The following is a 27,739-nucleotide window of genomic DNA, read 5'->3' as shown; positions in this document are numbered from 1 at the left end:
GGTGAGCGGATGCTACATCTTACTGGGATGTGCAAGCGCCCCACACGCACGCGCATCCCAGTTTCCTAGCGGCGGGGGGCAGGAACCCTACCTGTCTCCGCTTCAAGGAGACAGGCAGGGTTAGGGGGGGAGCGGGGATGTGGGGGAACGCTTTGAGGACCAGCGGTGAGGCAGCGCGGATTCGGGGGGGGGCTCCGTTGTAAGGGGACACGAGTGCGTCTCATGGGCACGCGTCCCCTTCTGGCGGCTGGCGAATCTACCGCCAACCCCTGCCTGAATGAAGGGCGCTCCATCTGTCCATGATAGTAATACCAACTTTCTTCAACGCCACCTATCTTCAAACACAGGTACTTATTGAACCACCCTTGTACTGTATGCATGCAAAAAGATTGTTTTTCAGCTAAACGCACTCATCGCAGGCATTACCATGCTTCCTTCCCCCATTATTACATTATCACACCCCAGGCATTCTTCAGCATCTCACTTCATACCAATTTCCCACCTCCAAAATTGGGAAGGTATGGATATATACATATGGGATTGCTATATATATATTTATTTATTTTCAAGTACCAATCTCTTTGCATTCTTGCTTAACAGCATCCCCAGCGGCTGCCAATATAGCTCCAGAAACACCTGCGGGAAACACAAACACATCACTACAGCAATCACTACATTGGTGAACAACTGTTTTCAGGAATGTTCAAGAATATGTTTCAGTTATTTTATCTCTAGGATGAATTTTATTTGAATTGTAGAAATACCATATTTTCCTGAGTATGGTCATTGGGTCGACATACAATGCATCGAGAGGCCTTATGGTGTGTACACACGGTGAGATTCCCTTGCTATTCGACTTAAGATTCGAGTGCCAGGAAATCTTTGCTAACGCTGTACTATTTACATACAATTCATGCTATCTACATTAGATCTGCACTATATAGTCATTGCTGCCCTGTCTATCTGGGTTTTGATTTGTGCTGTCACGGGAGCGCGCAACGGGATCGCAAGGTAAAAAAAGCTGTGCGATCTGCATATAATTTTGACTATTCAGTCAAAATCTAATGTCAAATCTCACCGTGTGTCAGGGTTGCCGACTTTAACATTCTCCTCTCCGGGAGAAGCCCGGAGAGGAGAGTTTCAGCAGCCGCTCAGGGGGCGGGGCTTACGAGTGACATCACTAAGCCCCACCCCCTTACTGTTAAAAGCAGCTAATTCAGGGATCTCCATGGAGAGGGCGGGGCTAAAATGACGCGATTGTGTCGTTTTAGCTCCGCCCCCTCCTCTGCGACCCGAGGATTGCGGCACTTTAATGCCGCGATCCGGGGGTCAGCGGGGGTCCCCCCTGAATCCGGGAGGGTTGCCCACCCTTCCGGGGGCCGGGAGGGGGTAACCGATTTTCGGGAGACTCCCGGAAATTCCGGGAGGGTCGGCAACCCTGCCGTGTGTACACAGCATAACACATGAAAATGTTGACAGGCCTAATGTCGACAGGGTCAAAAGGTCAATACAAGCATTGGGTCGACATTGGGAAGGTCAGCAATCAAAAGGTAGACATGGGTTATTTTTCACACTTTTTTTGTCCCGAATGTTAATGTGGTTGACATGGACACCATATCGGTGCACTGATGCACTCGCCATGCTTTTGGCAGGGCACCTTGCTTTGCTTGGCACACTATTCTATTCTCCCTCCACGCCCCAAGTGGATGGTAGAGCATTAAAAACCACCTGCCAACATGTAGGCCTCACCAGCCACTGACCTCACTTCACGCCACTGGTTAATATAACATGTAAAATTTAATTTCAGGGATAATATCTACGTTATTGTACTATATGTTTGCCACTTAGTGGATTCTGTCTGATTCTTATTTGGTTCTGTTTTCAGCTGTTCTTAATGATTCTAATAAGTGTAGTGGGTAGAAATTATTACCCACATGTTACATCACCTGGTCTATTTATGCTGGGTAATATGCCCAGAGCTATTCAATTACAAAACCTTGATCAACCTGCATGCAGCCTGGGACAGTAGTTAACAATTATGCTGCTCATGGATCTAGGAGGACCAGGCAATTTTACTGTGTGAATAGACCTCTCAATTCATCCTTAGGGTAATACAATCTGCTCCTAAGCATGGGTCCACACTGCATAACTATTTGTACACAAATGCCCAATTGGAAATGCACTTCATGAACTATGGAATCACCTTTACATGGTTACTTTTCCAAAAATTCTTGAAAATGTGTGTGGTGTGCACCAGAAAATTCTGCTTGGTTTAGACTAATTTGTGCATTTTGTGGTTTTATATTGTTTGACGGGAATGCAGTTAAAATCCCGGCGGTCGGGATCCCGGCGTTCAGAATCCCGACGCCGGAATCCCGACCGCCGAAATCCCGACCGCCGAAATCCGACAAATTCTCCCTCCGTGGGTGTCCACGACACCCCTGGAGGGAGAATAAACTAGTGTGCCGAGCGCAGCGAGGCACCGGGCCCACTGCGTGGCGAGCGCAGCGAGCCCGCAAGGGGGGGGCGATCCACGTCCCCCCCTTGTCAGGATTTCGGCTGTCGGGATTTCGGCTGTCGGGTTTCCGGCGTCGGGATTCTGAACGCCGGGATCCCGACCGCCGGGATTCAGTACTGAATCCGTTTGACGTGTGTTCAGAAATATGCTGCCCTACAAACGTGCAACTAGGAGACAATAATGCACACTGAGAATTCAGTATACCTCCTTACATATAGGTATATTCAGATTCAATTGGCGCATTCACACAGGGGACCAATTCCACACAGTCCGGGCTGGGGGCGTGGGGCACAGCAGGCTGGGCATTCCCATGAAAATTGCCGGTTGGTGCAGTGGGCGGGCAGATGATGTCAGTGGATATCAGCTGCCAGCCCTGTCCTCGTACAGTGTGCCTGCAGGTCTGAGACACAATAGAGGTGTCTCAGATCTGAGAGCGTCGAAGAAATCATTCGATAGTCGCAGACCATTGAATGATTTTTCCCCCGCACCCAATGCTACAAATGGATGATTATGCAGATCATCCATTCTCATGCCTACAGGGGTTCGGGGGCGTGGGTGGCCGTGTGGGCAGCCCTTGGTGGACTTGCAAGCTTTTTGAGTCAACCAGAATAAGGGCCATCTAATCTAATACAATCCATTGCACTCTTCCCATTGGATGATGCAAACATTTCTTACATGACTTCATGCCTTGATGTAGACTCCCAGCTAAACCAAATTTCAACTAAACCATTGCGGATGTGGGTTCCTGGGGCATGATTCGTGTTTGTAAGTAAATCAAAACTATTTTTGCACTGTAGGTGGGTCAGATGTAACCTGTGCAGAGGTATTTAGATTTGGATGGGGTGTATGGAAACTAAAATCTAAATGGCAGTGTAAAATCAAGCTGTCTAACATTTGTGTGCGACATGCAAAAGCAACCATTATTTACCCTGCACAGAAAAAAATATAAACGTAAGTCAGCATGGTGTGTTCCAGACACAAAGTTATTTGCTTTTTTTGCTTAAATTACAAATATGACTCAGCCCCATAATCGCATAGACAGTATGTTATTAGAACCCTGTATATTTACCAGAAGATTGATTGAGAGAGCTGTTTGTTAAGTTCAATATGCAGTCCACAGCCTGATCAGTGATGTCGCCTTTGATTAATTCTATTGCTTTTCCAAAAGCTGTAAAGTGGGGATAATTTGTCTAAATAGAGAGCAAACAATTAATTGCACAATGTAAAACAACCTTTCTGGACATAATAAATGATAAAGGTACCTACAGTATAAAGAAGAAGGCTTTATAAACTGCATGCATCCCCAATGTCAATGATAAAGGGTTGTGAGGCCAGTGTATTTTTGTTATCTACTAATAAAGTTGTTAAATTCAATGTTTAACGGTGACGAGTTATGTAGAGATATTGTAGCAGGATCTAAATTCCCGACAGATGAAAGTCCGCCTAGCGGAGCATATATATAATATTAAAAAAGGTTTAATTAATCACACAGTTTCTGCCCATTTTAAAGCTCACCATGGATCTAATCCTGGAAAATTAAAAAGTTTTTGGGGTATAGAGCAAATTCTCCCTAATTGGAGATATAGTGATATGGAGGTGCGGCTATCTAAGGCGGAGATGAAGTGGATTCACCGTTTGAGGACCCTGGTTCCACAGGGCCTCAACGGTGAATTCGAGCTTAAACCATTTCTGCTGTAGGCTAGGTCGCTCCACCATTCATGTATTTTTTCACTATTATCTGTCTTTTTTCATTATCATCTCTCTTTTTATGTTAATATTTACCCATTATATTGTATTGATACGTTTTCTCTTTTCTTTTAGAAAAAACTAATTACATGTATTTTCAAAACATGCACTTAGAAACAAGATGGCCGGAGCTTTTTAAACACGGCATTGTTTGAATGATAATCCCCAGCATCTGTGTCTAATGGAATAGCGATCGCCGCGTCAAAACCGGCTTGATTTTACTTCCGCGTTCCATACCAAGTCCGTGACACGCACGGCCATCTTGGTTTCAGTGACGCGATACGGGAAATCCGGCTGGGTAATCAATGCGGAAGCGTGCACAAGTGTGTACGCTATCCGCAAGGACTATATATAGGGACATGTTCCCTTCATGGACATTATACACTCCTGAGGAAGAATTTTAATTTGAAACGCGTTGAGTGTTCTTGGAGGATCCCCTGGTGCTGACAGCTGGCGGTGACGTGTTATCCCCTGGTCTCTGGTTCCCCTGTTCCAGATGGGTCGGTCATAGACTACTGAAGAGGATTTTCACGCCATTACATCTTCACCTGTATGCTGCTTTTGCCTTGTGGAATCTATCCAATGCTGTTTTACTGTCTACCAGTTGTAAGTGTGGACTTTTATTAAAAAACCCCTGTTTTAAAAGGTTAATTTGCACTATCTGCTTTTTCTTTATTGTGCCCCCTTGTCACATATCCTGTGAAAGGGTGGTTATTCCTACAGGTTTCATCAAAAACCCTACAAACATCCTATTTGGAAACAGTGCTGTTTAATGGTGATATAATCAATTTTGTATCGTTCCTTTTATTATGGCTATACACTGAGCGCTATCTTTCAAAATCACTACAATTTGTTGCTCTCTCTATCCCTATGGTATCTTGTTGGATGTATACCTAATTGTGGTTTTGAACACAGCTGCACAAGTGTCTTTAATCGCGCACTTATTTTAGAACACTATTTGTCTCATCTTGTACCTATCCTTTACATCCTTTGTTCTGAATAAGGTGCTGCGACCATGTTTACCTATAAAACTAATAGAGATTTACTTATAAAAAATGCCTTTTCACCAACAGGTGAAGCTATTGATGTTGTTATTAATGATGATTTGGGATCTGCTTTTTTAAAATTGGAAATGTTAATGCTTAAAGAAAATAAAATAAGCTAGGAGCTAGCCACATTAGAGCATTATTTATCAACCAAAATTATCCCTAAAGGGTTAAAGATTATCAAACCCCCATCTTTTGATTCTGCTGAGCCAGAATTTAGAAAGGAATGGGATATGATTCTTGATGGTTGCTCTAATGCGTTAATGGGCTTAATTGTCAGGAATCGCACAAAAACTGCTAAAAGCCTTAATGATGACATTTCTGCTGCACAGACATTACTGCGTCCCTTTGAGTCTTCTGAAGACTTTAAATATTATGAAAATTCCCTGTTGCAAAAAATTGCAAAAAGCAACAAGGAACTAAAATAAAAAAGCATAAAAAATATCAGAGGGATGTACAAATTCTAAATAATGCAGCAAATGATTCCTTATCTATCCCTATAAAAATTGTTCCAAAAATAAACTCTAAGGATAATGGTAGAAATATCAATAATGCTAAGAAAAATCCAATATGGAGAAGAACCGCAAATAGACATGATGCTAATACATCCACTTACCACCATAATCATTATAGGCCGAATACACCTTTTAGAAATAACAGGAGACAATTTAACAATAGGTTCAAATACGATAACAGACCATATAACCGCTCTGATTCAATTAATAATAGAGAAAGGTTCAATGACTATGCAGGAAAACCCTTTAGAAATTACACAAGGATTTCTCATGATTCACCCCAAATACAGACCACCAATCGGTTTGCTCCTTTGGATAGATATGCAAATACAGATAATTACAGAACCCCAATTAATAATCGGTCCATTCCCTCTTCTTCGTCTTTTTTATCCCGGGGACATCGGATACCACAGAGGAATTGAGAAAGAAAAAAACTAGAAGAGGGAAAAGAAGTGGTGCCCCCAAAAAAGCTACCAAACCTAAGAGGAAAAAAAAGAAGAATTCACAAAAAATTACCCCTGATAGATCTTCAAAAATTGATGAATTAAACAGGGGAAAGATCTTTAATTTGACTGACCGCGAGCTCACCCCAGATGAATTGAGTATTCTGTCCAAGGGCCTTAAATTCGCCCCTACATTTCAACCTAATTCTTTCGATATCTTTCTTGATATACAAAAATATATCCGAAAGTTAGCCCTCAAAAGGTTTTTTTCTAAAAGTGAAGAGATTAATCCCTCTGAAAACACCTTAAACGAAAGATCAAAATTTAAGCCCCCCTCAACGTTTAATCCCACCCACTGCAAGGGTCCTTTTTTGGAGTGTTTCAATAAGGTCGTTTGCAGTGAAATAGAAAAAATCCTAGAAAGAAAAAGTAAAAAGAAATGTAATCTCAATAAAAAGGAAGTTCTGGCCCTAAAAACCCTGAAAACTGATACAGATTTGGTGATTAAACCCGCCGATAAGGGGGGAGGGGTCGTACTTATGACAAGAGAATCATACCTCAAAGAAATTGATAAACAATTAACTGCAAATAATACATATAAAAAATTTAAATCTGACCCTTCCGAAAGGATAAAAAAGTCTCTTATGGAGCTCACAAATAGGGCTCTAACAAATAACATCATTACCGAAAAAGAACATGAATATATAAATATAAAAAATCCCTCCACTCCTTGTATATATGTACTTCCAAAAGTGCACAAAGACCCCCTTCACCCCCCAGGCCGCCCAATAATTTCTGGGTGTAACAGCATCACTAGCAATTTATCAGCCTTTATTGATTATTTCCTTCAACCATTAGTATGTGATACAAAAGCATACTTAAAGGATACCAGTGATATGTTAAGGAAACTATCTACTGTGACATGGGAAGAAGGCTGTATATTAGGATCTGCTGACGTTAGCACTTTATATACAGTGATCACCAATGAAAAGGGTCTAGAAGCTGTCTCTTTCTTTTTGAATAAAAGCAACCTGAAGGAGCCACTTAAGGAATTTATTTTAGAAAGTATTTTGTTTATCTTGACTAATAATTACTTTTTTCATGAGGGCAGTTATTATTTGCAATGCGTTGGAACGGCGATGGGCACCAGATTTGCCCCCAGCTACGCCAATCTTTTTATGGCGTTCTGGGAGGAGCAAAACATCTGGCCAGGTGGCGGGCTGGTGGCGGATCTGGTGTCCTGGCACCGTTTCATCGACGATATTTTCTTTATTTGGCATGGGGATTTATCTGATTTAATTTCTTTTTCTAATTCACTTAATTCCAATACTTTTTCTATAAGTTTAAGTTTTGTTTGGAGTAAAGAATCATTGTCTTTTTTGGATTTGGTCATCTACATTGACGGTAATATTCTTAAGACTAAAACATACCGTAAGCCTACGGACTCAAACAGCTTCATCGATATTAACAGTGAACATCACTGCAATTGGCTTAATGCGATCCCTTATGGCCAATATACAAGGATCAAACGTAATTGTACAGACCCAGAGATCCGTGAGAAACAACTTGATGAAGTCACAGAAAGACTAGTAGCTAAAGGCTACCCAGAGGAGTCCTTACAAAAATCATTAGTAAGATTGTCAGAACTAGATAGAACAGATTTATTAAAAATTAAATTTAAAAATAAAGAGGAAGACAATATTCATAAATTCTCATTTATTAGCCAATATAATTCCAGACATAGAGAGATAGAGAAGGTCTTTAGGAATAATTGGAAGTTGCTACATAGAGATCTGGTGCTATCCAAAATATTGCCTGAAAAGCCAAGCTTTATTTATAGGAGGGCCCCTACTTTACGCAACCATCTGGTTAAAAGTTCAAACCGCTACAAGAAAAAGTACCAGGACAAACGGTTTCCACCGTTGCGGTACATGCTTAATGTGCAAAACTGTCAAAAGTGATGAAAGAAAGAAAATTGATTTTACAATTAATGGCAAAACTTACAGAATTAATAACTTTATCACTTGCCATTCTAAGGGAATTATATATGCTCTGCAGTGCGAGTGTGGACTGACATATGTCGGGAAAACTTCCCGACAGATGAAAGTCCGCCTAGCGGAGCATATATATAATATTAAAAAAGGTTTAATTAATCACACAGTTTCTGCCCATTTTAAAGCTCACCATGGATCTAATCCTGGAAAATTAAAAAGTTTTTGGGGTATAGAGCAAATTCTCCCTAATTGGAGATATAGTGATATGGAGGTGCGGCTATCTAAGGCGGAGATGAAGTGGATTCACCGTTTGAGGACCCTGGTTCCACAGGGCCTCAACGGTGAATTCGAGCTTAAACCATTTCTGCTGTAGGCTAGGTCGCTCCACCATTCATGTCTTTTTTCACTATTATCTGTCTTTTTTCATTATCATCTCTCTTTTTATGTTAATATTTACCCATTATATTGTATTGATACGTTTTCTCTTTTCTTTTAGAAAAAACTAATAACATGTATTTTCAAAACATGCACTTAGAAACAAGATGGCCGGAGCTTTTTAAACACGGCATTGTTTGAATGATAATCCCCAGCATCTGTGTCTAATGGAATAGCGATCGCCGCGTCAAAACCGGCTTGATTTTACTTCCGCTTTCCATACCAAGTCCGTGACACGCACGGCCATCTTGGTTTCAGTGACGCGATACGGGAAATCCGGCTGGGTAATCAATGCGGAAGCGTGCACAAGTGTGTACGCTATCCGCAAGGACTATATATAGGGACATGTTCCCTTCATGGACATTATACACTCCTGAGGAAGAATTTTAATTTGAAACGCGTTGAGTGTTCTTGGAGGATCCCCTGGTGCTGACAGCTGGCGGTGACGTGTTATCCCCTGGTCTCTGGTTCCCCTGTTCCGGATGGGTCGGTCATAGACTACTGAAGAGGATTTTCACGCCATTACATCTTCACCTGCATGCTGCTTTTGCCTTGTGGAATCTATCCAATGCTTTTTTTACTGTCTACCAGTTGTAAGTGTGGACTTTTATTAAAACCCCCCTGTTTTAAAAGGTTAATTTGCACTATCTGCTTTTCCTTTATTGTGCCCCCTTGTCACATATCCTGTGAAAGGGTGGTTATTCCTACAGGTTTTATCAAAAACCCTACAAACATCCTATTTGGAAACAGTGCTGTTTAATGGTGATATAATCAATTTTGTATCGTTCCTTTTATTATGGCTATACACTGAGCGCTATCTTTCAAAATCACTACAATTTGTTGCTCTCTCTATCCCTATGGTATCTTGTTGGATGTATACCTAATTGTGGTTTTGAACACAGCTGCACAAGTGTCTTTAATCGCGCACTTATTTTAGAACACTATTTGTCTCATCTAGGATCTAAATTGTAATTGGTATTTCAAATAGTGGGCAGGATGTAATGAAATCTGAGTTCAGCTGCTGTGTGGGATGCCGCCTGCACTCAGGATTTTCTAAAGGAGCAATCATTTACAATGTAAAACCATGCTGCCTTATATGGAAACATGTTGGTTATCCCTTTAACCGTTTGAGTGGTATGCACAGAAATTTTCCAGGCTCAGCTGTGCTGCAGCAGCGGTCTGTCCCGAAAATTTTCTGCCCATACTACCAATATGCATGTGTGCATAGCTGCAGGCAACGCTGGCGCATCACCTCTCGGGGGCACCCCCCCAGTGATCGATACCCCCTCCCCTCCTGTTGCTCCTCCCTTCTCGTTGCTCTCCCCCGCCCCAGCGATCGTACGCCGGAGCTCCCCTGCTGCTGCCCCCTGCCGCCATTTTCTGCATTAAGCATACGCCGGTGGCATGCCCTGCTCGGGAATGTTCGGGCGCCTGAGTCCACCTGAGCCATCCCGAACATTCCTGAGTCTGCCGCCTGGTCACTGCTGTGAATGGCGGCAGCAGGGGAACTCTGTGGGAGTGGTCTGTCCCATCTGTGGTGGATATTACTGCGGCAGGAAAAACCCTGGTAGGTACAGATGGAGCCGGGCACCCTCTTGCCGGCGAATCGCCAGACTGTCACCGCTGGCAATCCGCCAGCAGCCCGGCTCTCCATCTGACTGCTCCGGGGAGACGGACAGGGTTAGGGGAGGGGTGCGGGGAGGTGGTGGGGACCCCGGGTGACCGCCGACATGCCGGTGGGGACCCGGGGGAAGCACTGTCGGAAGGGGACGCGCGTGCATCTCGTGCGCGCGCATCCCCTTTCGCAGATACAGATGGTGGGTGGCGGGGGATGGCGGCTGGCGTCGCCATCGCCATCCCCTGCAAAGACAAGCCCGGCTCCATCTGTATGTCCTGCCCCAGAAAAAAACACCACTCAAGGGGTTAAATGCCAATATCTCTGTGAGAGGTGTGCTAAAAATGACAATGTTGCTCACATTTGTCATATAACTTCAAATAAAAAATGTGTAAAAACAAAAATGATATTTCCTATATACGGTAATCATTGAAGATCATTATGATGAATAAAAATGTTTGCTTGGCAATTTTCACACCTATTTTGACAAATTAACTTGACACACAAAGGGTTAAAGAGGACAAGTAAGATGACCAATCAGGTTCTAGCTATCTAATAAACTCTATAAAATGAGAGCTAGCATCTTATTGGTTGCCATGAGCAACACCTTTAGTTGGCCTTAAGCTGGGTACTCAGTGAATGACATTGGTAACCAGCAACATCTATAGCGATGGGACCAGAGGGGTTGCATCCATCGGCAAGTGCATATACGGTAGCGATGGCAGTGGTGGTGGTGGGGTACTGGTGGGCCAAGCGAGCACCAGCTCTAGCTAGCGATATCATCTGTCGTCAATTTACCAGAATATGGTAGCACCACATCTAAATACAGTGCACAAACTATAACATAAACTGTTTTACAAAATGGTTGTGACTGTTACCAGGATACATAAGTTCCGTAACAGTCATTTTAACTTACCTGGTAATTCTGAAAAAAATGTAAATATTCTTTATAAACTTCTGGATTAAACACAACAATAGTGATTTCCGAAATACTGGTCATAGTGCTAGGACCAGCAAGGTACTCCTCAATGCCTCTCATAATCAATTTCACTGAGTTGATGGGATCTAGATTACCTGATCCTGAAACAGAATTACAAACAAGATAAAATATAATTAAAGCACAGCTAAATGCCAAAGTTTCCATTTTGAATAATGATACGCAAATTAATAGCTCAGTGTTCACTAACATTTCTGATAAAGTTTAGAAATCTTACATTTGTTCGTGGCTCAGCAGCAATAGCGAAATCTCACCGTTAAAACAAATAAAACAAAATAAAATGTATGGATGCAACCATGTTTGAACATGTTCAAGCTTAAATGGCAAAAAATGTTTTTTCCAAATATCTTTATATACTGTTGACAAGCAAATTAAAAGAACATACAAAAAAGAGAATGTGTAGAATTCAATCACAGAATTTGACACAATATTTGAAAAATTTTGAGCATAAAACAAATGTTGTGTACATTGAACCATAAGAAAGCAAACGTGCAGTGGCGGTTTTTACCTATGGGCTGCAGGGCTGCAGCGCCCCCAGGTAAAATCCGGCACTGTAGTGAAGCCAGATGCAGTCTGTGAGACTCCACTGGCTTCACTGTGACTGGCAGTGACTGCCAATTGGAAGTCCGACCTGCCAATCACAAAGGCAGTCCCATTGGGAGGTGTTACCTCTCTCCGGGACACCTTTGTGCGGGCTGCCGTGCAAAAACGGCAATGCGCATGCGCAGTACCTATATTGGTACTGCGCACGCACTGGTCCCAGTGCCTGTAACTTACATTGTACAGGCGCTGGGACCAAGATTGCTTCTATGGGCTGTTGCTCAAGCAGCCCATAGAAGTTGGCTGCATGCGCGGTACACGTGTGTACTGCGCATGCGCCAGTCCCGGCGCCTGTCACTCATCACAGGCGCCGGGACCGGGACGGGAGAGGAGGCAGCATCAGTGGCGGAGGCAGGGGGTGCCTGAATCACGGCACCACCGCTGCGGCCAGAGGCAGCCACCCTCCCCCAATAAGGTACGAGCCGCCGCTGCAAACGTGTCATCTTTCACCCTCACAAAATTTTGGATATGGGAGACCTGTATACTGTATATACTGTAATATATACTCGTTAACGACTGTAGTTCATGTCTTTTGAGCTTGACGTATATTACGTATATTATATTATATTATTATTATAGCTTGATAGTATGTGTCTGCCAATGATTTTCTTACCTGTTCCAATTGCTGGGAGACTAACACGTGTCACATAGTTTTGGTCGCACGCTTTCAGTGCTTTTTTTACCGATTCCACAATGATATGTGGTTTAACATTAATCAGGTGAATTATCTTTTGGCATTTCAGATTTCCAGCTGAAGTTACAACAATTCCATCATTGTGTAACTTACCTAAAATACATTGTTGGAAAAACTTTAATACAATTTACAAATTAGCATTTTAAGACATGCTATAGAATATTCAACCTACCTCACACAGCATGTGACTGGTAGCTAATAGTGACTGACGCATACTTACCTACTCGTGGGAAATTTGCGGGAGACTTACAATTTACTCCCTGCACTCCCAGAAGAGAGGCCAGGTCACCTGCAGATGCAGGAATCATGGTATTTTTCTGGTGATGTGACGTGATAGCCCATCATCAAATTGCGCAATAACGTTTAATCCACACGCAATGCTGCGAAATTTGCAGCATTGCGTGTGGACCAGTGTAAGGTCTTATATTCATTTTCTATTGCAGTCATTCCATAATCAATCGATCTGCAAATGTCCTCAGGACACCACAAAGTGCAGGTCTCCTCACAGAATGATGTGAAATAATAGTTCCACCTGTGGATCTTGTGGGTCTATTAAAATGTGCCAGTAATGAGTGCACCTGTCGGGTGACCTGGAAAATGTGAACTGTGTCGGGTCCAAAAGACTGAGTTTGAGAACCACTACTCTATGTGAACAAAGCTCAGGTGCCGCAGCGGAGGAAAAAAAATCGCCTCCACCCCCCCCCACCCGTGCGAGCACCACAGCGAATATGCAAGTCGCCAAAGGCACCCGCACAGCGCCCCTGCACATGCGCATATGCGGATACACATAGAGGCTCAACATCGGTCCCGGTGCAAGCACGACCGGGACCGAATCAACCAGAATGACCACCCATGTGTCATGTGACCAGGAAGTGCACTGTATAGAGACCAGTGCTCATCTCAGCAGCAGAGAGAAAGAGAAGACTGAGGGGCAGATTTATTAAGCTCGGTGAAGTGATAAACTGTCTGGTTTTAATCACCGGCCAATCAGCTCCTACCTGGGAAGTTAGAAGCTTGGTTTGAAACATGACAGGTACTGTAGGAGCGGATTGGCCGGTGATAAAAACCAGACACTTTATCACTTCACCGAGCTTAATAAATCTACCCCTCAGTAACACAGGTAGGAGAATAGTTACAGTGAGTAGGGGATGAAACAGTCTACCGATACTCAGACCATCCCCATGTTTGCCTTCCCAGCTATTGACCACACCGCATGTCACTGCCCTTCCTAGGTAATACTGAAGGCTTATAATAATTTTGTTCATACCTAATCGTGCACATTCTTCCTTTACGGTATCTCCTGCTGCTGCGAGAATGGCTTTGGATACACCTGTGAAAGTATACATTTCAACCATTAAAAAGAACCCGATAAACCCCCATTATATCTAATTAAAACATTGTATGCCTGTTACCTTACAATTCATCAGCAATAGAGAGGGTCATCAGTAATGGAATCCCTTAGAGGAACTATGGACTACAATCAGAAATGTACACATTGTTTTTTGTAAATCACTGAAGTTTCTAGATCTGCACATGGGCACGACCTGTAGGGCGCAGCACAGGTCCCTGTCTGCAAAGCGGGTCACAGTGCTCCTAAGCTGCTGCACCATTACCATGCTATAAGTAGGGATGGAACAGCAGTGGCCAATGATCCAAAAAACATGGGGTGCTGGCCCCATTTTTGGTTGTGCAGAGAAAAGTAGCTGCATTCTAGGAAGCTGCAGGAATACACCGGCCATACTTAGTAACCTGAGAGTACTGTGCAACATTGCCCATCTATGAATTGTGCCCTAGATTTTCTATGTCTGGAGTCTGGGCATTCTCATGGTAATGCCCCGATGACATAAAAAGAATGTCTTAGTTTGGCGTGTACGCTCCACATCATTCGATGGTCAGTGACCATCGAATGATGTAGTTCTTGCCCCCTAGGCTGCAAATGGATGTTTATGCAAAACGTCCATTTGCAGCCATGTAAGCGAATTCACCGTGCGAAAAGAGGTGGGCGGCAATGCGAGCGGTGGACAGGCTTATAAAGACTCGCAGCGATGCATGTCTACCAGAATAAGGTCCACAGGGCCTCATTCACCAGAGCGTGAATGTGCGAGTCATGAACCTACGATCACAGCCGATCGCACTTTCATAGCTGGCAATGAGCTGTTGTGGGGGCAGGATGTGGCGTTTTGTGGGAGTGGCCTGGACAGCGAAGGCGGGTCTGGACCGATTGGGAGGAGGGCTGCGGTGGTTGCGTGAAGTCACACGCAGCTGCTGCGACCCAGAACATGGCCCAGAGCTAGGCTGTGCAGTCAGTGGGCAGCCGGTGATGTGTGAGCACTTCACTGTGTAGCAAAGCTGGCCGGCACTTTCCTTCAAAAGGTTCTAACAAGTTTATATGGTAGATTTTTACTTCCCTCCTTCTACCCTCCTGTCGAAGCTTGTAATTAACCATTGCCACCGGCTCTTTGAACTCATAAGGACCCCACCATTGAGCATATATGTTACTTTCTGTAGTGGGCACAAGCCCTCCTTTTGTCTCCTGGATTACAAAGACCGTTTGACTGGTGACATCATAACTATGTTTTTGACACTGCTGGGACCTTTTCATATGTTTATTCCGGAGTAACACAATCTGTCTTAGTCGGCCATACAATTGGGACACAAACTGTATGATGTTAGGTTCTTGCTCCCACCCTTCCTTTTACAAAACTAGAATCCATCTGTTGTCTCCCATATCGGAGTTCAAAGTGACTAAATGTATTCGTTATTAATTTATTATCATTATGTATCTTATATAGCGCACACACATTCCGCAGCGCTGTACCCCGAATATTCTCTTTATCTTATTTGCCTGGCCTGCCTTTTATACTGGACTTCTTCTTTCACTGATTATTTTCGAGTATGTTATTTCCTCATCTGCTCTTTTGTTATTACTGTATGCCTACTAATAAAATCTCTCCACTACTATATACTAATATTATAATATACTATATATAGTTACATAACGAAATATGTAAGTACGTACCAAAATTTTGGTCCAGGGTTTCATTGTTTAAGTTTACAATGGCGACCACACTTTCAGCAGTTATGTCCCCTTGCTTTACCTTGACAGAGGTGTCACAAACCACCACTTCACACATGGTGATCACCACAAGTAGCAGACTTTACTGCACTTTGATGTTGTACCTAAAACAATAAAAAAGTAGAACATCTGATGATACTTTGCAAATTGATTTTGCTTAGCCTCCAAGTTGTGTCATTTTAATATGAACCCATAATTTACCAACCTGATGTCTCTATCACTGTTGACATTCAATCCTACCCTACAAGTGTCATCCTTGAAATGTCCCCTGTTCCCCACATTGAATGTGTATCAAAATCATGAAAAAGGCATCTAAAAAACATATTCAAAATACAACCATTTGTTACACGGGATGCAGTTTGCGGTGGGGATGCCATCAGTCGAAATAACATCACTGGAATCTCAACTCCAGTAGACCGGCACCAAATTAACAACATCGCTAGAATGCCAACGCAGGAATCCCAACTGCTGGCATCCTGATTGTAAGTGTGCCAGGGTTGGTTGGGCTTAGGCTTCGGGGGTAGGTTGGGTGTTAGTTTTAGGCAATATACCTAAGGGTGGGATAAGCTGGGGGGTTTAAAGTTAGGCTGCAGGAAGAGATGGTTGGGGGAGGGGGCAGAGGGAAGGTAAGTATTCTTAATGAACCCCTGTTGGGCTTCTCTCCATTGGGATGCTGCTGTTAGTGTTCTGACCGCCGGCATACCATACTCTAGTTATCCGTATATAGTACTCTTATACAAGACACTGCAAAAACCTAACCTATGCTCTCAATAGCTCCGTCATTGATTATTGCAATAGTCTTCTTACTAGTTTTACCAAAAAGAGTCTCTCAGCACTACAATCCATTCCCAATGCAGCTGCGAGACTAATCTTCCTACTTTTACTCACACACAAGGAAGCCATTAACCAAACTACACCAACATACTGTACATCTCTTTGCCCATATATTATACTTAACCCTCCGGAGTCCCGCAGCCGCATCTCAGCAACTAAGACACAAAATCACTCAAAAAATGGAGAGTGATAATCAGCCAGCCATTCAGCTCCTACCTGTTCCATGTGTTTGAGAAATGTCAGGCAGGAGCTGATTGGTTGGTTGTTTATAACTCTCCATTTTATTACTTTTGAAGCTTAGTGCATCTGGCCCCATCAAAGAGGAGGGGGCCCACAGCAGAAGCTGCGCGCGGGTCCTCTCCTCTCTTAAAATGCCCCTGTCTCTTTGCTTATCTTAAAATATCTCCCAAACAAACCTTTGCTATTCACAAGATCTATGTCTCTCATTCACACTCATTACTTGCTTCCATTCATGACTGCAGGGCTTTCTTCGGGCTGCACCCCCTCTGTGGTATGACTTCCTGTGCACAATAAGGTGCACAAACGCAGAATTCAATGTGAGTAGTCGCTGGCTCCTTCTCTGCCCAGTGCCCAACCACAACTCAGTTTAATCGGGTATGGGTCTTGGGGTTGACACTATAAAACTTGACCACTAAAGATCAATAGGGCTTAGGTTGAGTCAACACAAGCAATAGGTCCACAATAAGAAGATTGACAGTCAAAAGATCGACATGAGTTTTTCACATTTTTTGTACCGAATTTCAACGTATGTTGACATGGACCGTATCAGTGTACTGCTACGCTCGCCATGCTTCTGGCTTGGTGCCTTGCTGCACTCAGAACACTATTATATCCTCCCTCCACGCCCTAGTGCAGGGCTGGGCAACACCGGCCCTCCAGATGTTAATGAACTACACATCCCAGGATGCTTTGCATTAGTTTTGCTATGTGGCCATGCTGAAACTGATGCAAAGCATGCTGTGATGTGTAGTTTATCAACATCTGGAGGGCCGGTGTTGCCCAGCCCTGCCCTAGTGGATAGTAGGGTAAGAAATACCGCCTGTCGGTACAAGTCGGCTGTCACGATCCGAGCTGTCAGACAGACTTTCTTACCGGCTAAGTGCCTCCGCAGGTTCAGCTTGCGGTCCAGACGTCATCTCTGCCGGCCTCCTGTCTCCCAGTGACAGTCCCCAGTGCACGGCAATCCACCTGTCCGCCGCCATTGCTCCCAGTATCCAGCATGGTGTGCACAAACACACTTTCCCGCCATAGCAGACATGGGGGCTGCCATGTTCTTTCCAGTCACATGTCTGTGCTGTCCAATCCTGTTGGTTCTGATCTCCCTGTCATACTTCCTCGTCCAATCCTGGCCACCCAGTGGGGATAAGTATGCTGGGAGCTCTCAGAACCATTGCTAGTGCTTCAGTTGTCTCCAGTGTATGGTCAGCTGTCCTTGTCTCCGTGAAAGTGTATTTATCTGCTGGTGTTGTCTTCCATGCTGCAGTGTGTTCCAGGTTGTTCCATCTCCTGTGAAGTCCAGGTTATTCCACCGCCTGTGATCCTGCCTCTCAGCCCAGCGACCAAGCCTAGCTCCGGGACTCTGGTCCTTCCGATGCTCCAGCATCATCCACCATCGATGTTTCATCGCTAATCCGATATTCCGGATCTCCTGCTTCCCTCCGTCATTCCGGACCCACAGTCATCTCCCGTCCGTCATTCCGGACCCACAGTCATCTCCCGTCCGTCATTCCGGACCCACAGTCATCTCCATATCCGATATCCGATGTTCCACCATCGATACCATTCATCATATCTGTAAAGTATTGCAATCTGCATGAACTGTCATTATCCCTGCATACTTTACTGTCTGTCATTATTACAACCATCTGCAAATAAACTCCGGTTGTATTTTACCTCTGACTGCTTATTGGCTCTGGGTGCACTGTCGCGCAGTCCATGCGCAAGGGTCCTCCCCAACCTCCCCGGTTCAGGTACCGGTCCAGGTCCCCACCAGAGGTCTCAGTCTTGTCAACTAAGCCCCCTGGTGTGACATCGGCTCCAAAATTGTTTTTTTAAAAACTCATGTCGGCCGTTTGATTGTTGACCTAAGCCATGCCAAGTTTTTTCCTGTCATCTGTATAATGTATCTGTTCTCCCTCTATGGGGTAGATTTATTAGCCTGACCTATACATGTTTTAAAGGGGCAATCATTTAAATGGAAAACAAATTGGTATGTAATTTTTTGTGTCCATATGTGTCCCTCTGTCCATCACTTTATGTGTGTCTTCTATTTTTCCCCCATCTAATCTATTATACCTTCTAATTCTCATCCCCCCCATAACTGGCTTGTACCACAATTTCTCCCCACTTGTATTCCACTTATCCGCTCTTCATGATGGGCAAAGTCAGGACAGATTGCTGCCAAACAGAAGTGACATGGACATACAAAACAACTCAACCTTAACGGCAAATAAGCACAATTATCTTATTTATGTAATTTTCTGCTGATGAGATAAGGAGGTTGTGGACTGATTTATGAGCTTCTGGTGCATCGCTAAAATGAGCGCAAAAAAAATATATCCACATATTGTTATCTGTATAATCATGTATGGATGGGTTGCTCCTTGTCGGAGCTGGGGGCATGCCTGCACACTGAAAAAAATCTTGTTTATATGATCCGAAGATCCATTCCCCACATTTATTAAATCGGTTAGTGGGGGTGCAGATCCCAAACAGTAACAAGTTAACATATTTAAAGAAAAGAGAAAGGACTGTTGTTCAGGGACCGCACTTTAATCAATACACATAAAATTTAACTTTTAATTATTATTTTCTAAAAAATCCCTTTATAGGATAAGATAAGAGGCCGCAGTGAATTTATAGGGGTTAAAATCATATATACAAACACATACACATATACACACAGATGGTGTTTTAAGTGAACAAAATAGAAGGAAAAGTGATCCTTAAAAATAACCTTTGTAATTAAAAAAGTCAATATTTAATCAAGCACTGTCTCAATGTAAATAAGAAAAAAATTCCAGAAAGGTGTCAATGACTACTATCGGTCATTGGAATATACCCTTAGCTCCTTTTTCACATAAATGTTTTTTCAGAAAAATCACTTTATGATGTATACTAGGTTATGGGGTGTTTGGTGTAACTTTACTGCCCTCTACTGACCAAAGTGAGATTTCTTAGGCACTTTTATTTTTAAGAGCCCAAAAATTGGTATATGAATATCCCTTTTAAATATTCCTTCCACACAGCTGTGTTCTATCTGTCCTAGATAGTGCTTGATTAAATATTGACATTTTCAATTACAAAGGTTATTTTTAAGGATCACTTTTCCTTCTATTTTGTTCACTTAAAACACCATCTGTGTGTATATGTGTATGTGTTTGTATGTATGATTTTAACCCCTATAAATTCACTGCGGCCTCTTATCTTATCCTATAAAGGGATTTTTTAGAAAATAATAATTATCTGTATAATCAACAAGGCAATCAATCTCTTTCTTTGCATTATATATGATGGTAAAATCAGGGCCTCAACTTTGGGTGCAGGGGGGCACATGCCCTGGGCACTGGAGTTGAGGGTGCTGAAAGCCGTGCCTCTGCTCCTTCTCTGTCATTACATGCTGCCACTTGCTGCTGCTCCTGGTTATTCAGAGCCTAAGAGGCTGGACTGTAGAGCAGTGTAGCGCAGCACTGTAGAGCAGCTCTGCCTCCACACCATCAAAGCCAGGCTGTGTACTCTGCCTTAACCGGCGCAAGTTTCTGCCTTCCTCCCCGACAGGTACAGAGAGAAGGAGGCCAGCACTCACTGCAAAGCCCTGTTTTGTAGTGCAGTGTGTAGGGGGATGTAGAATAGTGTAGCATGTAGGGGGATGTAGTGTAGCATGTAGGGGGATGCAGTGTAGCATCAGTGCGTTGTGTAGGGGGATGCAATGTAGCATGTAGTGCAACGTGTAGGGCAGGGGTGGGGAACCTCAGGCCCGGGGGCCATATACAGCCCCTGTAGCCGGTCTGGGTGGCCCTCCCACCTGCCTGGCAGCTTTGCCGGGAGTCAAGTACAAGGGAATTCTCGCGAGAGGTCGGTAGTTCTTGCGAGATTCCTCTTAATCAACAGCAGCCGGAAATTGTCAGTCCTAGTCAGCGGCAGCCACCGGCGTGTGGGACGGCTGCAGCAGGACAATTTTTAAGAGATATTTTTACATATGGCCCCCGAAGGATTTTTTTCCCTATACAAAAGGCCCTTGGCACAAAAATGTATTGTGGTGCAGTGTGTAGGGGGATTTATTGTAGCATGTAGTGTAGTGCAATGTGTAGGGGAATATAGTGCAGCATGTAGTGTAGTGCGTTTTGTAGAGGGATGTAGTGTTACTAGTGTAGCATGCAGGGTAGTGCAGCATGTAGGTGGGTGTATCGTAGCATGTAGTCTGGTGCTTTGTGTAGGGTATATAGTGCAGGATTTAGTGTAGTATGTTGTGTAGGGGGATGTAGTGTAGCATGTAGTGTACTGGTGTAGTGCAGTGTACAGGGCATGTAGTGTAGTGCATTGTGTAGGGGATGTAGTGTGGCATGTAGTGTGAGGCAATGTGTAGGGGGATGTAGTGAAATATGTCATGTAGGGGGATGTAGTGCAGTGTGTTGTGTAGGGGGATGTAATGTAGCATGTAGTGTAGTAGTGCAGCATGTAGGGGGATGTTGTACAGCATGTAGTGTAGTGCAGTGTCTAGGAGATGTAGTGCGTCATGTAGGGTGTGTAGTGTAGCATGTAGTGTAGTGCAGCATTTAGGGGATATAGTGTAGCATGTAGTGTAGTGTGTCATGTAGGGGGATGTAGTGTAGTGTGTTGTGTAGGGGGATGCAGTGTAGTGTGTCACGTATGTAAATGTAGTGCAGTATGTATGGGGATGTAGTGTAGAATGTAGTGTGGTAGTGCAGCATGTAGGGGGATGCAGTGTAGCATGTAGTGAAGTGCATCGTGTAGGGGATGTAGTGCATCATGTAGGCGGATTTATTATAGCATGTAGTGTAGTGCAGCGTGTAGGGGGATATAGTGTATAATGTAGTGTAGTGCCCCGTGAAAGGGAATGTATTGTAGCATGCTGTGTACTGGTGTAGTGCAGTCTATATTGGCATGTAGTATAGGGATGTAAGGGGTTATTCTGGTTCACTCTCAAAGGCACAATTACACTCTAATTGACATAACCATATGCACTGCAGGTGGTGCTGATGTAACATGTGCAGAGAGAGTTAGATTTGGGTGTATTATTGTTTCTGTGCAGGGTAAATACTGGCTGCTTTATTTTTACACTGCAATATTGATATCAGTTTGAAGTACAAACCCCACCCAAATCTTACTCTCTCTGCACATGTTACATCAGCCCCACCTGCAGTGCATACGGTCCATTAGAGAGTGATTGTGCCTTTGCGAGTGAACCAGAATAACCCCTGTAGTCAGGGCTATTTTTCAGCAAGCTCCAGCAGGAACTGAGGCCCTTATTCTAGTTCACTCTTTCTGACAAAATATTTCTTAGATGGACAAAACCATGTGCACTGCAGGTGAGGCAGGTGTAAAACCCCACCCAAATCTAATTATCTCTGCACAAGTAACACCTGCCTCACCTGCAGTGCACATGGTTTTGTCCATCTAAGAAATATTTTGTCAGAAAGAGTGAACTAGAATAAGGGCCTCAGTTCCTGCTGGAGCCTGCTGAAAAATAGCCCTGACTGTAGTGCAATGAATGGGGACACACATGGGGGCATGTAGTAGAACATGCTGCTTGGGGGGGGGGGGGGGGGGGGTTGGTGTCATGTGACAGAGAAACTTAGAGCAATGGGAACAATGATGCCCAATAATGTGCCAATTATGCTATATATTTTATATTCTTTTTTTTTCTTTGGAGGGATTTGGGGAAATTACTGCCATTACCCAGATGACAAGAATTCTAGTTTTGGCCCCGGTTAAATGAGCAGTAACTCTCTCCTGTTCCATTAGTCCAGTAGTTTTACAGAAAGAGACTGGTGCATTTGTTGATTTAACAAAATCAACAGTCTTTAAGGCATAGGAAAATAGTCTGATATATTTGATAACAGACTTGCTGGGACTTTCCACAGTGCAGCAGGCACGCCTTGAATGTACTTTCCCCTAACCCAGAGGTTCCCAATCTTTTTTGATTCACGGCACCCTAGAGAATCAGAATTTTTTTCACGGCACCCCTAGGTCCAAAAAAATAAATTAGATTGGGTTTATATGCGATTCTTAGCGTCAGTTATGTGGTAAAGGGCAGGATTTGCTTCTGTTTGTACACATTCTATGATTCGCAGCCGCCAGCACTGGTTTTGTCCATAAATAATTGATCATAAATAATTTGAGTTGGTCCTGGACCACCAAGCCGCGGCACCCCTGCATGTGTCCCGAGGCACCCCAGGGAGCCACGGCACACAGTTTGGGAACCACTGCCCTAACCCTATGATACATATGTCCCCATTTAAACCTTTCACAGGGGACTGCAGCAGTATTTGCACTAGCAACAAACTATCTTTTTGTAACCAAAAATCATAAACTACAAGCTACGCTACAAATCTATGAAATCAATTCCCAGGCCTGGATACACACTATACACACTAAATCTAACAAAAATCTGGTACTGTCTCAGAAATTACAATCATCATTTGCTCTGAAAAGCTGGAGAATTTACAAAAACAGCCCTGCAGAAATCAAGGAACACAGGTCCACCAAGTCCTGGTGAGCTGAAATTGAGACATACAGATGGGGCAGGTCCCATCTTGGCAGGGGATGGCTACGCCAGCCACCATCCACCGCCAACGCCATCTGCATAGCGAGAAGGGGACGCGCGCGCACGAGAGGCGCTCGTGTCCCCTTCCGACGACGCTTCCAGGCGCTCCCCCGGGTCACCGCCGGCTTATCGGCGGTAACCCGGGGTCCCCACCGCCTGACCGCACAAACCCCTAACCCTGTGCGTCTCCCTGAGGCGGAGATGGACAGGGTTCCCGTCGCCCCGCCGACGGAGATTGAGGCGCGCGTGCGCGTGAGACGCACGCGCGTCTCAGTCAGCTGGTTAGCAAGGCTGCTGGCGGATCGCCAGCGCTGACGTTCTGGCGATTCCCCAGCAAAGAAGAAGCTTGCCCCATCTGTACTGTACTGAGCCCCTTATTCAGATTGCTTTGCTCGGACACGTGCATGGGCCGAAACGAATGTACCAAACCCCGCTTAGTGAATGGATCGCCCGCGCCACCCATTCACACGCCGAATTCGGTCTAGAACACTCGTACATATGAGCAAAGAAAAGCAGGGATATGGACGGGCAGCTGACATTCGGGTAATTCCGCTGTCCGCCCCCCCCCGCACGCACGTCACGACTGCGCATTTCCATACGCATGCCCTTCATTTTTATGGGAACGCCCATGGAACACAGGATACTTGCATATGGTAAGGACCCTGATTAGGCCGCAACGCCCCTCTCCACCCCTTGCTCAGAAGGCTAGGAGTGAGAACTCTGCGACTGGACTTCTTGCTGAGTTTGCACGCTCCCTGCATACAGACATGCGCAGAAATGGTTCTGCGCATGCGTATACGCACAGCATTGGTATGCTGCCCGAATTCACGTCCAAGCAAAGCGATCTGAATAAGGGCCTATATACAGTACACGCAATGGTAAATTAATGTGGATGTGTGCAGCGGCACTGACAGCCAGGCTGAGCTCAAGTACTTGGAGGGGGTGTGGTCGATGCATGGATGAGGGAGGGGGGTGCTGGGTAAGGAGCAGGGGGCAGTTGTGCATCACAATGGGGCAGATGTATTAAGCCTGGAGAAGAGATAAAGTGGAGATAAAGTGGAGACAAAGTGGAAGGAGATAAAGCACCAGCCAATGAACTGTGTTTGAAAATGACAGTTGAGAGTTGTTTGGCTGGTGGGTTATCTCCTTACACTTTATCTCCACTTTATGTCCGGTTTTTCTCTTCTCCAGGCTTAATACATCTGCCCCAATGAGAGATAGGGTACAGCAGTGTCCTCTCTTCTCCCACTTCTGCTGTCTACAATGATGAAGGGGTGGGGGGGGTGTTTGGGGGGCACGTAGTGGGGAAAATAGTACATGCCTTCCTCCACTCAGCACCACTGGATGTGTGTAGCATATGGGGAACCACAATTCAACAATTGTACCTTTAGCCCTTGTGTTTTGTCCCACCTTTAAGACTAATTTTCTTCAAGGAACTTCCAAGACATGGAGTGTTCCATGGGCATGATAGGGCTGAGAGACATAAAGTGGAAAGGGACAAAGGGCCTAATGTTACATCTGCCCCACCTGCAGTGCAACACTGTTGGGCCCATTTTGAGAACAAATTTGTATTGCGATCAGGTCCTTTGCCACCCAATAGCACACTTAACCACAAGTGGAGAAGCGCATATCTCTCAACATTGTAACCACCAGTGGCGTAACTATAGCTCCGCAGCCCCCGCAGTGGCGGGGAGGCACAGAGAAAGTTTGGGCGCCGGGGGTCTGCGGGGCTATAGTTACCCGCCGCTGTCTGGTACCTGTCTGCGTGCCGGCACAGTCCCGTCTCTCCCAGTGCTGGCTCCTGCTTCTATAATGAAAACGGACACTTAGAAAATGGCTGCCGCCATACTGCAGCAGGAGCCGGCGCGCCGGGAGAGACGGGACTGTGACCGAAGATGCGGCTGGCTGGGCAGGTATGGGCATGGGGGGGCGCCGAGGGGAGGGGGAGTGGGGGCGGTAAAAAAATATGCGGCGGGGGGGGGGGGAGGGCGCAAAAAAGCTAGTTACGCCACTGGTAACCACGCCAGACAAAAAGGGGGCATGGTCGTTACAAAAGGGGGCATAGCCTCACACCCTTGTTTTTCATTACTATGGGGGCATGGCCAGCATTGTGTAAGCTGCTGGCCACACCCCCCAGCCCTTCTGTTTCACTGAATATATGCTGTGCGCATGCACACATCGACTATTCATTGGGAGTCCCCAGCAGCAGGCTGGGGACTCCCAACTGCACCCCAACCACCACGGGACACTGCCGCCCCCCTGTAGGACATGGGACAGTCCCCAAAAAATGGGGACTGTCCCACGAAAATCAGGACAGTTTGGAAGTATGTATGAAGCTAGTCGCTGAAAGTTGGCTACGCAGAATAACATATACTTCCTTACATCAAAACCGCACTTAAGGGCATGTATAATAGGTATGATTTTATATAACAGCAGGGGAATTTGTCACAAAACCACTTCTGTGTTATTTTCCTTTGTTACCGTATGTGTATATTGCAGACTCAGGTGTGAGCAGTGACACTGAGAGCTCAGACTTCAGTTTGCAATTCCCTTACTGTGTACTGAACACACCCAGTTGTGCGGAAATGAGAATCTTCCAACTTTAACAAACATCGCCCTTCAGCCCCATACACACTAGCCAATGGGGCTGTGGCCGATATGTTAGTTGGCTATTGATATTGTGCATCCACACTGAACGATATCGGTGGCCGCTAAACATGCAGGTCGCTTGGCTATATTGCCATATTGACCTGCATGTTTGGTAGATATCAATCATCATTAACGACACGCGGGCACGCTCGCCACACTATATAAAATCGCTCGCCACACTATATAAAATCAACTCCACGCCGACATGGATAGTGGGGGTATGAACAGGTACAAAATCGCATCAAATCACATCTGATCGCATTGCATCGCATGCGATATCGCATGCGATTTATCTTCCGCCGTGAAACTAAACAAGTACCGAAATTCTTTAATAACAAGTAACATAAAGTAATACATAAAGATTCCTGCGCAGTACACTGCCCCACCAGGCGCCTCTCACAATATGGTGTAAAGATGAGGACACGTCTGTATTTCTGTGACCTATATAAAGCACTCTTGGTCTTGGTATTTTGTTATGGTCACAGAACTTTTCTATCAATGATTTTAGAGGGTATCCATATTTTCCCCTCTGTATGTATGTATGTATGTATGTATGTATGTATGTATGTATGTATGTATGTATGTATGTATATATATATATATATGTATGTATGGAAGAAGTAATAATAAGATCCACATCATAGTCAGAGTGAAGCACATCCCTTAGGTCCTTGTCTAGCACCAACGAGGGCTGCTCCAGAACTACAAACAGCACTTTCTGTATATACAGTAATAGTCCAAAACCATGGTACTAGATGGCACAGGACTACTTTAATAAGGACAGTTAGGAGATATGAGTTTCTGCATCAGGAAGTTCTATTATTAAATTTAATAAAACATACTAAAAACAACTAATGTAAAAAACAGCTTAATATATGTAATATAATATAAATGAAAGGTACCTTTAGCACCGTGCCTGAATCGGTGTTCTCTTGTGCAGCGCAGCCTGTTTATCTCAGATTGTTCTGTATGAAATGTAAAACAAAACTAAATCTTTGCTTTCACTTTCCTTTCATCCAAACCCAGTATAATAACAAGTAAGTTCATTTCCTTTAACCCCTCGTTAGAGAAAGCTTTGCAGGGCCTGGGACAGTATAATCAGCTATGCGCGCCAAATGGACAACACAGGCTGATCACTGTAATAAAATAATAATAATAATACAAAAAAAGATACTTGATTTGGAAAGGTATAATAATTATACATGACATTAAATCAGGGTTTCCGACTTTTTCTGTCTCCTCTCTGGGAGAAGCCCGGAGAGGAGACTTCCAGCTGCAGGTCGGGGGGCGGGGCTTGAGCTTTACATCATTAAGCCCCGCTCCCAGGATGTTAAAACCCCCAATTCACGGATCTCCGTGGAGGAGGCGGAGCTAAAATGACGCGATTTTAGCTCCGCCCCTCCTCTGACACCCGCGGATTGACGATCTCAATCCAAAAGGTATGGGGAAGACGCCGCAATTGGGGGGTGGCGTGGGGGTCCCCTGGAATCCGGGAGGGTTGCCCACCTTTCCGGGGGGCCGGGAGGAGGACCCGATTTTCGGGATCCTCCCGGTAATTCCGGGAGGGTCGGCAACCCTGCATTAAATAATGTAGGGTTGTTCCATTGAGGGATGTAAGGCTAATGACTGAACATAAATAAAAATGTGCAGAACATACAGTAGTCCATAACAATCCCTAAATCTGAAATACAGTTCTAGAATATATTCCTGGAAGTTTCTGATTTGACAGTTCTATTACAACATACTGCTTTATATACAATTCCATACCT

General features: G+C 44.5%; 1 protein-coding gene across 2 annotated transcripts in view; it reads right to left on the bottom strand.

The window, feature by feature from the left end:
* LOC146020700 (protein mono-ADP-ribosyltransferase PARP15-like) overlaps positions 1–26,980 on the bottom strand; it is a 43,044-nt gene extending 16,064 nt beyond the window's left edge. Inside the window, exons 1-7 of one of the 2 annotated variants that reach the window (XM_083154031.1) lie at positions 26,873–26,980; positions 15,623–15,783; positions 13,871–13,933; positions 12,523–12,696; positions 11,229–11,392; positions 3,588–3,708; positions 574–636 (exon numbers count right to left, since the gene is read on the bottom strand). In XM_083154031.1, coding sequence (XP_083010157.1) covers positions 574–636; positions 3,588–3,708; positions 11,229–11,392; positions 12,523–12,696; positions 13,871–13,933; positions 15,623–15,737 — 700 coding nt within the window. In that variant the 5' untranslated portion in view covers positions 15,738–15,783; positions 26,873–26,980. Of the gene's footprint in view, positions 1–573; positions 637–3,587; positions 3,709–11,228; positions 11,393–12,522; positions 12,697–13,870; positions 13,934–15,622; positions 15,784–15,884; positions 15,994–26,872 lie in introns of those variants that run through there. The other variant, XM_083154032.1, reaches the window with a different exon arrangement.
* Between the last annotated feature and the right edge of the window lie 759 nt (positions 26,981–27,739).

The sequence above is a fragment of the Crinia signifera genome, chromosome 7 (genome assembly GCF_055691185.1).
Source record: "Crinia signifera chromosome 7, ASM5569118v1, whole genome shotgun sequence".
Taxonomy (NCBI): Eukaryota; Metazoa; Chordata; class Amphibia; order Anura; family Myobatrachidae; genus Crinia; species Crinia signifera.
This window is presented reverse-complemented; position numbering and strand designations above follow the sequence as displayed.